The following is a 14,480-nucleotide window of genomic DNA, read 5'->3' as shown; positions in this document are numbered from 1 at the left end:
GGCAAAAATGGGTTTTTGAATAAAATGCATGTCTTCCAAAAAGGTTTAATTTTTTTTTTTTTTTTTTTTTTTTCTGTTAGGATGAACAAATGACCATATCAAGTACTCAATTAATTTTTTGCACAAAATCTATATGGATGAGTACATCCAACAATTGCATATCGATGCAATAAGAAATTGCAGCATATAAACATGTACAGAAGATACCTTGTCTTGGTCCCCCACATCCGAAGCAGTGAAGTTGATATTCTGGTATTCAACTGTCTCTACATTGAATCCTAAATGATGTCATTCTAGAATTTTCTTGAATCCACTTGTAGTTAATTGCTTGAAAATGGAACATCGAACACAACAGGTCATAAAATATACATATAATGGAAAAATGACATACTCAAAACACAAGCTCAATTTCTAGGGCAAAAAGATAATTTTTTGACAGAATTACATTCGGCACCCACATTTTGTTTTTAATACAGAAACTTTTCTAGTCTTCCCCAACTACCAGACTTTTGCACGGTAAGATATTTCTAAATTTTTCTGCTATTTCATTAATCTTATTGCTGCATTCTTGAATTAGGGTTTGATTAGCACTGTTTGGAGGATTTTATCACTCGAACTTACAGTTTTCTTCATGCAGTCTGTTGGATTCGATTTTGCTCACTGCGGATGGAGTGATTGTAATAATTGTCTCTATTTTCCTCAGGCGAACGCTACTCTGGTGTGATAGCGAAGGATTTAAGGCCTATTTCTTGTGTAAATATTGCCTGAAACTATGATAAAGGTTTTTCTTCTTTGCTCTTCTGTGACGTTTTGACGGTTCCCATCACATAACAAAAGAAAGAGGGTGATATGTCTATCGATTCCCGTGAATCTACTTCTGCTCTATCAAATTTTTGAGCTCTGCTCACTCGAGATTGTTTGGTGGTTTCATTGGATATATTTTACTTCAAATTTATGTAATTGCAATTCTTTTAATTTATTTTTAATACATCATATACTAGAAAAACCAATTAAATGGCAATGCTGATTTTTGGGTGTTTGATCGAAAGGAAATGGAGAGGGTGCTCTGTTGGGGTTGTTGTCTTCTCATCCGGATCCCAAAGCGAGACAAAGCATGAGAAAAGTTCGGTATATGTTGAGATTGGAGGCTGAGGTACCTCATAATCCTTTCATTGTTGAAAGAGACTTTTTTGATATGTACGTTCATCAAGAATGATATCAGACGGGATACCATTTGTAGGGAATCTAGAGTTTTCATGTGACAGATGTTAAACAATGGTTTCTTAGATCTCTTATAGGAGGATACAAGTTGAAATAGGAAGACTACAACTGTACATTTTTATATTTACCTCAGAAATAGATGAGTTATTTGTCTTACTTCCCCTGCTCCATGATGCATTTCTGGGTTCAGGTGGCATCTCCTGCTGATTTATGAACTGTATATTTATTACAATTTTTTTTATGAAGCTTTGCACAGGCTTAATTAGTTGCGAAAAAATTATTCACATCAGATGGTCGAGCTCGTGGAAAATTTAACAAGGCATTGCTATTTTGACATTTGCAGAGATAATTGCCTAGGTTTGCTTTATATCTTGTTCCATTTCGGTTGTGGTCTGCCTTATTACAATGAGTAAGTGTTTCAGAATCCATTTTGCATGATATTGATCTCTACAATTTTTTCTATTTCTATTGATAATTTGTTTTTGTCTGCCTCATCTGTTAGGTATTGCGTGGTTAAGGTTTCCTGGAAAAGCTCATTTTTTAAAATTCTTTTTTCATCCATTTGATGCTACTTTAAGTTTTTTGTAATCTACATATATTTGTTTGAAGTTGCTATGATTATTAAGCAGAGAATGGTATAACAGAAACCCTTCCCTGGCAATCTCAGGCTGCACCAAATCGACAATTTTGTGATTCCTCAGAAGCTTATATCTGAATGTTCTAATTTCATTGATGCTATTATGCGTCATTATCTCAAAAAGTTTGTGGTAAAATTTTGGATTATTTGTTTCAATTTTGTTGAACAAATGCGATGAAATTGGGGCTGTTGTTGTAGATTTTGATTTTTATGAGGGCTTAGAAAAAAGAAAGGTGTACCGACTGAACTCAGGTTTACAAATAAAAAGTAAAGACTGAATAGAATACCTGTATATGTGTGCCCTATCACTATGGGTTCTCTTGGCTGTCGAATAGGCTGAACAAAATACCTGTATATGTGTTCTGGTACTGTGGGTTCTCTTGGATGTCTCGGCACTGTGGCATTATGGCTGTATCATCCAATCATAATTAGAGAAAATGATTTATTGTTAATTATTAAATATTTTTAATATTATAACATTTGAAAAACAATAAAAAGCTCAAAAATACTGTACTCTGATAGGATAGCCAAAAATCATTTTTTTTTTTCATCCAACAGATGCTATAGTTACCTGCCTATTGGCAGGAACTAATAACATATAAAACAATTTGTATATCTTGAATATCTTGGATCTGAAAAATATAAAGATTAAGAAATATAATCAATCTATTTTGGTGAATACATTAGCATTCCCCGTCTGACACGAACTAATAAGATTTGACCCAGCTCCAACATTTCAAAAAGCTAAGCACTGGGTAGTCATTTCATCTTTGCTTTTAACTCGAATTCTTTCACAATAGTCCATAAACGCTGATTTGACCTCTCACATTTTAGCCAGGTCTGTGTATCACAAGAAATATCAATCAGCCTTTCCTTAGGTTCTACAACATTTCAATTACTTGTATGTTCTCGCTCTTTTGTGCCCATATGTCCCAACATACGTCACTTTGTCCTCCACAAATAAATGGTCCCAATAACATACAGGATTATTGGTGGCCATCGCAATCCATCAGACTCATAGGTGTTCCAGGGTCCTCATTTGTCCACGGACATATCGATGGCATGGGGGCTTCCATTTCATTTTCACTTCATTTATGATAGTTTGACTAGCAGTTGACAAGCCAGTGCATAATATATGTGATTTTAATCTACAGGGAGCCCTTCTGTACTAGAGCGCTCCTTACACTAGAACAGGCCTTTAATTCAAAGAAAAAGAAGAAGATGAACAGAGGAGATTCTACTCTTTATACTACAATAAGAAGGCCCTACAGAAAGATTTATAGAGCTTATGCTTGCATATATTTTGCTGCAATTCTGGGACTTATATATTATCGCATAGTGTATATGCCAAGTGAAGGATTTGTTCCTTGGATTTTGGCATTTAGTTCAGAGCTAGGCTTTGCCTTCATTTGGGTATTAGATCAGGCCTTCAGATGGCAGCCTGTTAACCGATATGCTTTCCCGGAAAAACTATCTGAGAGGTAATATATGTAGATAAGCGTTATGTTTTCTTTAATTTTCTTTAATAATTGTGGTAAACATGTAAGAGCTAGCTCCAATGTTTCTGGGTTGGATTATGATAGTATTTTTCACGGGATCATATTTCATGATTACTTTTTCAATCTGATGATTTATCATCAAATATGATTAAAAAATATTCACATAATCTAGTTCATAAATATTCGAGGACTATGAAAAGATTCATGTCTCTAAACTGTAAGCTAAATTTTATTCCTTTATGAATGGTCAGGTTTGAGAAGGATCTACCGCCTGTGGATATATTTATATGCACTGCGGATCCAGTTAAAGAACCCCCAATCAGTGTTGTAAACACTGTGTTATCCACTCTTGCTTTTGATTATCCTGTAGAAAAACTCTCTTGTTATGTATCGGATGATGCAGGATCGATTCTCACATTTTACGCTTTGTTTGAAGCTTCACGCTTCGCAAAAATTTGGGTTCCTTTTTGCCACAAGTATTCCATTCAACAGAGGTGCCCAGAAGAATATTTCTCTGAAAATTGTGCGGAGGGGACTGCGAATTTTTCCTTCAGAAAGGATTGGGAGAATGTCAAGGTGAGGGTAGAGTAAGTAGATTGATCGATTCGTTCTAGAAGCTATGTATCTTTTTATATAATCCAATGTTTTGTTTTAGAAATTGTACGAGGACATGGAATATTGTATCAATGGCACTGTGGAGAGAGGAGCCGTTCCAGAAGACAAATTGAAAGAGCACAACGGCTTCAAAGAATGGTTCGTTGGAAGCAATTCGCGAGATCATCCAAGTATTGTTCAGGTCATACAATTTATTGTTTATGTAGAGAAAGCAATTGTAAAGAATACCATATTGTTAAGGCTATTGATTATTGGTACAGATTTTACTAATGAATAAAGAGGAGATGAAGGTAGACAGGCAGGGTTTGCCGAATCTTGTATATTTAGCACGTGAAAAACGGCCTGGATATCCACATCATTTCAAGGCTGGTGCTCTCAACGCTTTGGTAATTTCTGAATTTCTTTCTTTTATGTTTGCAGATCAAATGCTTTGAATCAACGTGCAGTCGGGTTCTGTAATTTTGTCTACTTGGCACACCATGCAAGCATGGAGTATATAAATGATTGTTAATTTAAACTTTTTTCAAGGTTTTAATATCAAATTCAGTATGTCTTAGCTATTCAGATGGGAAAGTATGAGTGTAGATTGAAATCTTTTGAGTTTAAGATTAAAGGTTGAGGATATCAATTTTACCAATTTCTTAAAATACAATTTTGATCTTATTTCTTATGATGTTGGGTCTTATATTCAACAAGACTTGATTCTAAAGTGAATAAAGGATTCACTCAGAACCATCCACATTCACCAATTGATCAAAGATCTATTGACATTTTACCAAATCTGATTGAAATATGACTGCTTCTAAAAAAAATTTAACAATGATTTGTTTCTAATTAATTTTTATGTCATCCAATTTTATTAGAAAAGCCAGAACTATTTGTAAATTTTTGTATTCTAGAACTCCCTGTTATATTTGTATTTTTTTTTTTTTCTAATTAAATCTATTAAATAACCCAATTTTTGGATGACAATCCACAATATGTTACGAAAAAAAGGCATAATTCATGATGATACTAATATGAGTAAAAAATAATGCAACCCTTAAACATTACCAACTCAATTTCTAAGTATATCTGACAAATTTAATCAATTTAACCATAATGTCTGTGTTTGACAGATCAGAGTCTCTGCTGTAATAAGCAATGCTCCATTTATTCTTACCCTGGACTGCGACATGTACGCTAATAACTGTCAGGCACTTCGCGAAATGTTATGTTTCTTCATGGACCCGCATACAGGGCACCAGTTTGGATATGTTCAGGTTCCCCAAAGATTTAAGGGCGTTACAAAGAATGATCTCTATGCTAATAAGCTCACGAGGATAACCCAGGTGGGTATTCATATATGCAAGTCCAATAATCTGTAAAGCCTTGTATGGAATTCTACTTAATCATGATGTCTGTGTCCAATTTTAATTTAAAAAAACTTGAAAACAAAGTAATTTGTTCAAATCAATTTTTCACCATTTTCTTCCTGATTAAACATAATTATGGATAGAAACCTCCCCCTGTTTGGCTTCAAGGCTAACATGGATGTCGTATCTTGAGTACTATGTAGTTTCTGCAATCCTTTAATTTTAAATATTTTTATTATGTTGTTGATAAATGAATGAGGGAAATGTTATCTAAAACATAAATATTAGAGTTATACAATGTTTGGAAATCGGTAAATATTTTTCTATTACAATCATTAATCGAAGAGAGACGGGATTTAAATTAACTCAAGCTCTTTACATGAAATTGATAGAATTGCAACTCCTGTGAATTACCTGCTGCATGATGAAACTCCATCTGCCTCTGCTACTGTCTGTACTCCTCTAGGAGCTATAACCCTTATAAGTCATGCATCCAAAGTGATCGATTATACCATTTATCTGACTTGTTTGACTAAATATCATTATAAATCAATAGAAACTTGATGTTTTTAAGTGATTTATTTTTAAGATTCCAATTACTCTTAACTGATTCGATTATGGTAAATACTTTTTATAGAAGCTATAAATGAAGATTTTGCAACGACCCTAAAATCTTTTACAACATGGTCAACAAGAAAATAGAACAAAGGTCGAACCCACAAATCACTCTCAACTGTTTGAGACTTACAAATCATTCTGATTGAAACTAAAAATTTCGTTAGTTGTTTACGAAATTTGTTCAGAATTTGACTAAATTTCAGATTGGTGAACAATAATAAAAATCCCGATTTCCTTTACAAGAGCTATATTTCTATATACATTTTCTTTTAACTGGGCAAGTGCTCTTTTTCTTGGAGAATTATTAAATTAACCAATGGATTAGTATCTGCACATACAAATTATTAGACTTTTCTTTCTTCGTCCTTTCAGATACCATGTCAAGGACTGGATGGAATTGAAGGACCATTATATGTGGGCACTGGATGTATCCACCGCAGGACTGCGCTGTGCCCTGTCAACGAACAACACAATCACTGGAAAAACTCAGACAACATAATAGAAGATGCCAAAGAGCTTTCTAAGTGCACATACGAGCAGAACACCCTCTGGGGAATCAAGGTAATTTCATATTTATTTTTCACAGTTTTGATGTGAAACTGATATAAATCATATATTCTAATCCAAATTTTCTGGCAATCCTTCAGACTGGCATGATGTATGACTGTGCAGTGGAGGACGTAGCGACAGGCTTTGCCATACAATGCAGAGGCTGGAAATCAGCTCTCTGTATTCCCACAAGGGACACCTTTGTGGGATGCCCAACAATCAATCTGAACGATACATTGATTCAACAAAAAAGATGGACCGCAGGTCTTTTAGAGATTTTTGTAAGCAAATTTTGTCCATTACTCCATAGCAATAACATAGCACATATAATGGGTTACACTTCTTACTGTCTCTGGGGTCCATCTTCATTACACATTCTCTGCTATGGCTCTCTCCCAGCTCTATGTATGCTCAGCGGCAAATCAATATTTCCTTCGGTAAATTACAATTTCATTCTTTTTTTTCAATCAGGATTTGTATACTCTTCTTATTGATTAACTTACCTTACATTTTTTCATAAAAGGTTCTTTACTGATTAATGCATTTAACTTGTGTTTATCAGATTCGGGATTCATGGATCCTCCTCTTTGTTTTTTTATCAGTGTGTGCATATTCCTACAGTGCAATTGAATTCATATACGTAGGAGGTGGTTCGTTGAAACGATGGTGGAACGAGCAAAGGATGTGGATGATCAAAGGCGTGTCATCGTATCTGTTTGGACTGATTCAAGTCCTCTGCAAATTAATGGGTATTTCTAAAGTGGGTTTCGAGGTAACAAGCAAAGTATCAGACAGTGAAGCAGAAAAAAGATATGAGGCAGAAATTTTTGAATTTGGGGTGGCCTCTACACTTTTCATTCCTCCCTCCACGCTGGCAATGATCAATTTGATTGCATTGATCGGTGGAATAGTGCAATCGACCATGGCAGGGTATGAGGTAACTGAGAGTATGTTTGTGCAGTTAATGTTATCAGGCTTCCTTGTTATAAATAGCTTTCCAATCTTGGAAGGGATGTGGGTGAGGAAGGATAAAGGGCGAATGCCCACATCCATTACTATTTGCTCCTGTGCTTTGGCAGTGTGCGCGTGGTGGATTGTTTCAATCATGGTATGATCACGTAAGAAGTTCCAGACTCATCTTTGAGGATAAATGTCACTCTGGAACCACTAATTTATGATGAAGTCGGATGATGAGGATGCTCTTCTCTTCTGACTATTGCTCTTGTTCTCGCTGTTTAGCGTTTTGTTTGTTCTAGTTGTCAGAAGGTTCTTCTTCATTCAGACTTTAGGGGTGTATATTCTCGAACCCACTTTTTTTTAAAGAAAAATACATGTAGTGATTAGTAAAACAAAAAAAATTTATTAAAAAAGTATACTATAAATGATCTTGTTGTCTTTATGGATAAAAGAGAATTCTTTACTCAACTTATAATAATCTTTTAATGGTCGTAGTTATCTATAACTTTGTATACTAAGTTATGTTTGTCTTTCTAAATTTATTATATTATTTTGTATGTGAGTTGTTTTGGATTTTCTTTTAATATATATTTTAGTTTGGAAATTTATATTTATCAATTATTACCTACTTCTTGTAGTAGAATTTGACGGTCACCCTTACCTTTCATATAAAAGTAGAAGATTGAAGCAATGAAAATCAATGCACATCTTTATCATTATGAGAAGAAATGAAAATCATTATCTTAATGAGAAAATAATGATAAATTAATAATATATGCAAAAATCTTAAATTTACTAAATAAGTTTCTAAATTATATTATATATTAACATTAAATGATAATCAATTAATAATTACTAATTTAGCAATAATAAACATTTAAATTTTAAAATTATATATATATTGACAAGTTTCTATAACAATCTTATTAAATATATTTAAAAAATTAAATTGACTAAGTTTCTAAATTCATATATAAAAAAATAGAATATATTATAAAAATTCATATTAAAATATTTTATCAATTATATTCTACCATTTCAATTATGACAAGTTTCTAAATTCATATGAAAAAATAAAACTATTCTAAAAAATTATATTAAAATATTATAAAATTAGAAACAACTACATCCTTCCATATTCTAAATCCTTCCATTTCAAAATATTCTAAATAAATTTGTATTTTTATAATAAACATTGTAAACTAATATATATATTACCTACTACGGTTCAAAAGTGAAAAAACGGCCATTTTGCCTTCAAATTCCAGGCCTGGGTAATACTATTGCATTCACTAAGTATAATTAATCAATTATTTTGCACTAATCAAATGTGATTACTATTTTTGCTTTCAAAATAAATTTGGTTTTTGTAAAGTTGAGATTTTGTATTTTTAAATTTAAGATATTGTAAAAAAGAAAAAGAAATGTCTATTTTAAATAGTTTTTTTTATTATTATTATTTATGATATTATAAATTAAATATTTTTTCTAAATAGATATATAAGGAAGGGTCGATGAGAGTGCTTAAGCTCTATTTTTAAGGAAGAGGTGGTCTCTATTTTTAAGGAAGAGGTGGTCCCATGAATATTTTTTTTTGTGTGCTAGAGGATTATTTGGAAACTTTTCCAAAAAAAATAGAAGGCCTTTACAATGTTATCTACTACTTGTCAAACATGTAAGCTTAATTTCTATTAAAAACTAGTTATGGAGGGAAATGCTTTTATTATTTAAATTTTTAAGTTGAACTACACTACAAATATCATGGGACCACTAGCTTTAAAAGGAGCTACAACTCTATTTTTTAGGAAGCCCCTCTCCATGGGACCCGGTCTAAATTTTAATATTTATTTTTTATCTCAAAATATAGATAATAAAACTAATTAAATTAAATACAAGTATTTCTATTAGAAAAAACCGAATTATTATATGTATTCTTTATCATTGTATCATTTGAAATCATTCTATTTTTAAATGTTTTTTTGAAAATCATAATTTTTTAATCATTATAATATATACAAAATAATATAATAACTTCTAATCATAAATTTCAATATTTTTCATTAAGTTAATCAAAAAATGTCTATTTTCACTTTGATAATTATTAATAGTTATTTAATTAAGACCAATTATAATTAATATTACATAAACATGAAAAGTAATATACACTACAAGATAATAATTAAATTTGAGATTAATTTTATTATTATAATTATAATTACATGTTTTTTTAAAATTAAATTAGGATTATGCTTATAAGAAAAATATATGTTTTCACTATAAAATTTGTATTATATTATAATTATTTTATTAAAATAAAATTTATAGCTAATATTACATAAATATATTTATACTAATATAATTTTAAAATAACAATGGTTCAAATTTATAATAATTAAAAATTAGACACATATTTTAATTACAACTCAAAATTATAATAATTAAAAATTAGAACAAATGTTTTTATTACAATAATGTGATACAAGTACTTGCCATTACAGGATAGTTGTTTTAAATGTGACATGTTTTTATTAATTATGCAATTATTTTAAAAAAATGAATATTAAATATAATTTGGTAAAATAGATTAGATTCATATAAAGAATAGCTTAATAAACAAAATAATGAAAAAGAGGATTTAAATATCTTTATTTTCTTTTATTAATTTTAATTAGTTAATGATAGATATTTTATTAAGCCGAAGGCATCTCCTTACTCCTTATATGAAATAGATGACCTCATTTTTTAAATCAATGGTTTACATTTTTCAATGAGCGTGGAAGACGATTGGAATGTATTTAACCGTTATATTTGGTTTTGTTTGTCAATGGTCATTTCTTCTTTCTGTTTTCTCCCATCTCCATCTCCATTTTTTCGTTTGTCATTTCACGTCCGCAATAATGCTTTTTGCAATGAAATAGTGCAACAAATTGCATGATATTGTCATGTAAACCGTGTGCAACAAACTTTTCTCTGCAACCACCACAGAAATCATGATCTCATGTCATTGGCTATTTTTATTTTTAAATAAAGTTGTAACTAGTGAAAAGTTCAATTTGCCAACACATGTGCCATACTTTTTGTATATTCTTTATTTTTTAATGTTGCAATGCTACGACATTATGAACCCTTTTACTGCCAAATCTTTCTGAACCCATGAAAATGATTCGACATGCTCTTGCTCCATTTTATTAAGAAAAAAAAGTAATATTATTAAAGAATATAAATTCCTTTGTCTGCAATGTGTTCCCTTAAGCTCTTAAAGAGCTTCAACTAATTGCTTATTTAGTGTCATGGTAAAAATTAATTAATATCCATAGATGTTAGAAACTTATGTAGAATACTAAATGAACAAAATTTTGAAACTAAGTTTGTTATTTAAATTAAATATATTTTTTTATTATTATATATGATATTTTAATTTTAACATAATATAAAGTATTAAATATATTTCAATGAAATCATAATAATAAAATAAAAAACTATTAGAAGTAGTTCAATTTATAATAATTACTATTCTATTAAATTCAAACTATTGTACAATCATTATATTTTAAACTTATATATCTATCTCTACCTCCTTACTTATTACTTGCTCTATCATGTTCTTTGTCTGACACTACTACCCCTCTATCTCTATCTTCCCGTCTATCCCTCTCACTCTCTATATATATCTCATTATATCTATCCATCTCTCTTATTCACTCCATCTCTCTGACTATCTCTAAATGTATCCCTCTACCTCTCTATATATCACTTTGTATATATCTTTATATTTTTATATCTTTGAATCCCTTTTTCTCTACCTCAACCTTCATTTATTACTCTCTCTATCACTTTGTCTGTGTATGTGTTTTTTTTCTCTCTATCTATATTCCCATATCTCTCAGTCCCACTCAAACACAATTCTCTCTCTCTCTCTCTCTCTCTCTCTCTCTCTCTCTCTCTCTCTCTCTCTCTCTCTCTCTCTCTCTCTCTCTCTCTCTCACACACACACACACAATATTTATTCTTCTATCTCCCCTTGTAGCTCTAAACATGTCTCCCTCTCCCTCTCTCTCACTCTCCCTAGAGGTATCTCCCCTTGTATCTCTAGACATGTTTCCTTCTCCCCCTCTCCCTCTCCCTCTCCATAGTGGTATCTCTCCTTGTATCTCTAGAAATGTCTCCCTCTCCCTCTCCCTAGACCTATATATTAATTTATCTTTACTTTTTTAGCTCTATCTCTCACTATTTCCTCTTCCATCTCACCCTTTATCTCTATCTGATTACCTATCTCTCTATTACTTTATCTCTCTCTATATATATTTATCTCTTCTATCTTTATCTCTCTCTCTCTCATGTCCCTCTTAATGTTTCCCTCTCCTTTTCTACATATCCTTCTCCATCTTAAAATATCCATCTTCCCCTCTATTTGTCCCCCCCACCTCTCTCTCTCTCTCTCTCTCTCTCTCTCTCTCTCTCTCTCTCTCTCTCTCTCTCTCTCTCTCTCTCTCTCTCTCTCTCTCTCTCTCTCTCTATCTTGCTCTTTATATCTCTCTCCCTCTCTACCTATTGCAAACATAACATGAGCCTAGATTTGTAATGGATCATGATTATCTTCTTGATTTAACTATCACTTCCCTATTGATACCTTTTTGGTACAAACAACATTATTTTGTAAATTGCCTCAATTGATCTTCATGTAATATAGAAATTTATGCAAATAGTTGAACTCTTGTAATACAAAAATGCATGCAAATAATAAACCAAATTCCATTCCTATTTGACATACCCATTGCACACCAGGGTGCAATTGCTAGTTCTACTTACATTTGATAATTAAGATTTATTATTGAATTAGCATAACTATAACTAATACATTTTCTAAGAAATTCTCTCTTGCATTTTAACCAAATTAAGCTCATGAATCTATCCCAGGATGCTTTTTATGGGGATTGATTTGACCTCTATTCTATTAATTAGTAATACTTGTATACCTTCAAGTGTGTATAGCGTATAATTAAAAACCAACCAATTAAAATTGTTCATGTATAAAATGGAGACATGGAGCTTTATTGATAACAAATAAACCTCCTTTGTTGATGTACACATTTTGAAGATATGTCAGGTAAATATGCCAAGTTATTAGATTACAATGTAGTGTGGTATCTAATATTAGAATCTAGATGCAAAATTATGATGAATTGGTGTAATATTCTAATGTTAAAATGCAATGCAAATTCTATCCATAGCTAACTCAAAAAATCATATTTTTTCTAGATGACTTATTTCTTTAATTATCTACATTTTACCTTTTATTATGATTATTAATTTTCAACTAAATAAAACTCCTAATTTTTCTAACTAAATAATACTTTTATCATTATTATTTTAATAACATTATAATTATATCAATTTTATAAATATTGAGTAAAATTACTTAAATAATATTTATAAGAGGAATAATACGATACTTATTAATAATTAAAATAAATATATAATAATAAAAATCTATTTTTTTTATTATGAACAACTAATGACAATATTTGTTATTGAGTACAGTTGATGATGATGATAAAATAATTTTTGATTAGACCATAAACCATTATCTAAATAATTTAGAGGTTGTATATAAAGAATGAGGCTAGAAACATGTCCCAAAGAATTCCAATAAAATAGATATTAACATAAACTTATGTTCCAAAATAAAACAAGGCTTTGTTGTAGCATAGTTCCTACAAATTTGTCAAAATAGTTTTGTTCAATCAATTGAAATTCCAAACCTTTAAAAATCAAGGTTAAGTTTTAATAGAAAGCAAAACCAATTTTTGTAAACATTCTTTGGCACATGAACATTTGTTTCTATTATTTTTAATGATTCTTCGGAGAGTTTTGAATTTTGTGTGGTCTAAAAATAAAATATTCATTGAATAACCTCACTATATGCTTTAATATTTATAGCTTCGCCTATGTTTAAATAAAAAAATTGTTTATGATTAAGGTAAATGGGTTTTACAAGGACCCGAAACCCAAAAGTTCTACAAAAATCATGGAAATAAGCATTAAAGTTTGTAACTAACAGCCAAAGAAAAATGAAATTGGTCCAAGCCCACAAAACAGTCTACAAAAGACCAACAATTAAGACCAACACAAACAGATACCTACTGATAGGAATGCACCAAATCTAGATTCTTCTGAATCACTTTCTTGTTGATATCCTCCAACTCATCCATGATAAATATGGAGCTTCCTTGCTCCTAGTTCTTGCTCTTGGTACGGGTACATGGAGAAGTCATAGTTTTGGATCGAGGCGTCTAACCACCTGCACCCTTCACAATCTTCTTCTGTTTAGAGTCTGAAGGTGTCACACTGTCAATAGGATTAACCCTGTAATCCAAAATCATGTTGTTGACCCTCAACAAACCTTCCGAACTATTATTCATGGTGGCCTTGCTGATCTCAACCAGATTTTTCAGACTACCTTTGATTTCTACAACACTCACCTCCAAATTCCATATCCTACTTTCATGATTCAATTTTAGCTTGTCCACGTCCTCGCTCACTTTCTGGGTCAATTGGAGATTTTTTTCCAATTTATTTGGTCCTAGATTGTCTGTAAAAGTATAAACAATACCGTTAATACCCTCTTTAAGGACTTCAATCTCCATACCCATTTTCCAAAGGCACTCCATTTGACTGTTGGACAGAAGGGAAAAACAATCATCCAGGTCAGGGTCAATGGCATCCCTCCCCTATTTCCTAGGATCAACATTAATGGGGATTTCAATTTTAATCTCCTTTTCATTATCAATGTTGTCCCCCCCATTTCCAGATTTGAGCTTCTTAGGTATGGGAGAGACAAAGTCAACATGCTTAGTCCCCAAATTTTTGTATTTATTAGCGACCTACCTAGGGTTCTTATTGCATCTACTACTACCTGTCCCAGGGGTAAGAATGGGACTCTCACCTGTAGGCAGACAATACTTGGGATCATCAGACAAGTCTTGATCCTGCTAATCCCCGAGAAGCCCACTATCTTCCCCTTCTGAA

The 14,480-nt window shown here is 31.5% G+C and overlaps 1 protein-coding gene across 2 annotated transcripts; it reads left to right on the top strand.

Moving 5' to 3' along the window:
- The first annotated feature begins 1,170 nt into the window (after positions 1 to 1,170).
- On the top strand, positions 1,171 to 7,914 carry LOC131051595 (cellulose synthase-like protein E6). Of its 2 annotated transcripts, none has more exons than XM_059209111.1 (8): positions 1,171 to 1,630; positions 3,609 to 3,933; positions 4,013 to 4,153; positions 4,233 to 4,358; positions 5,091 to 5,303; positions 6,318 to 6,506; positions 6,593 to 6,931; positions 7,057 to 7,914. In XM_059209111.1, exons 1-8 carry the CDS (start codon positions 1,512 to 1,514, stop codon positions 7,606 to 7,608), a joined length of 2,004 nt encoding a protein of 667 aa, XP_059065094.1. In that variant the 5' UTR covers positions 1,171 to 1,511; the 3' UTR covers positions 7,609 to 7,914. The 2 variants fall into 2 exon arrangements, with proteins under 2 accessions (XP_059065094.1, XP_057842154.2); XM_057986171.2 differs by lacking the exon at positions 1,171 to 1,630 and adding an exon at positions 2,542 to 3,339.
- Positions 7,915 to 14,480: the final 6,566 nt, after the last annotated feature.

The sequence above is a fragment of the Cryptomeria japonica genome, chromosome 7, assembly GCF_030272615.1.
Source record: "Cryptomeria japonica chromosome 7, Sugi_1.0, whole genome shotgun sequence".
NCBI lineage: Eukaryota > Viridiplantae > Streptophyta > Pinopsida > Cupressales > Cupressaceae > Cryptomeria > Cryptomeria japonica.
This window is presented reverse-complemented; position numbering and strand designations above follow the sequence as displayed.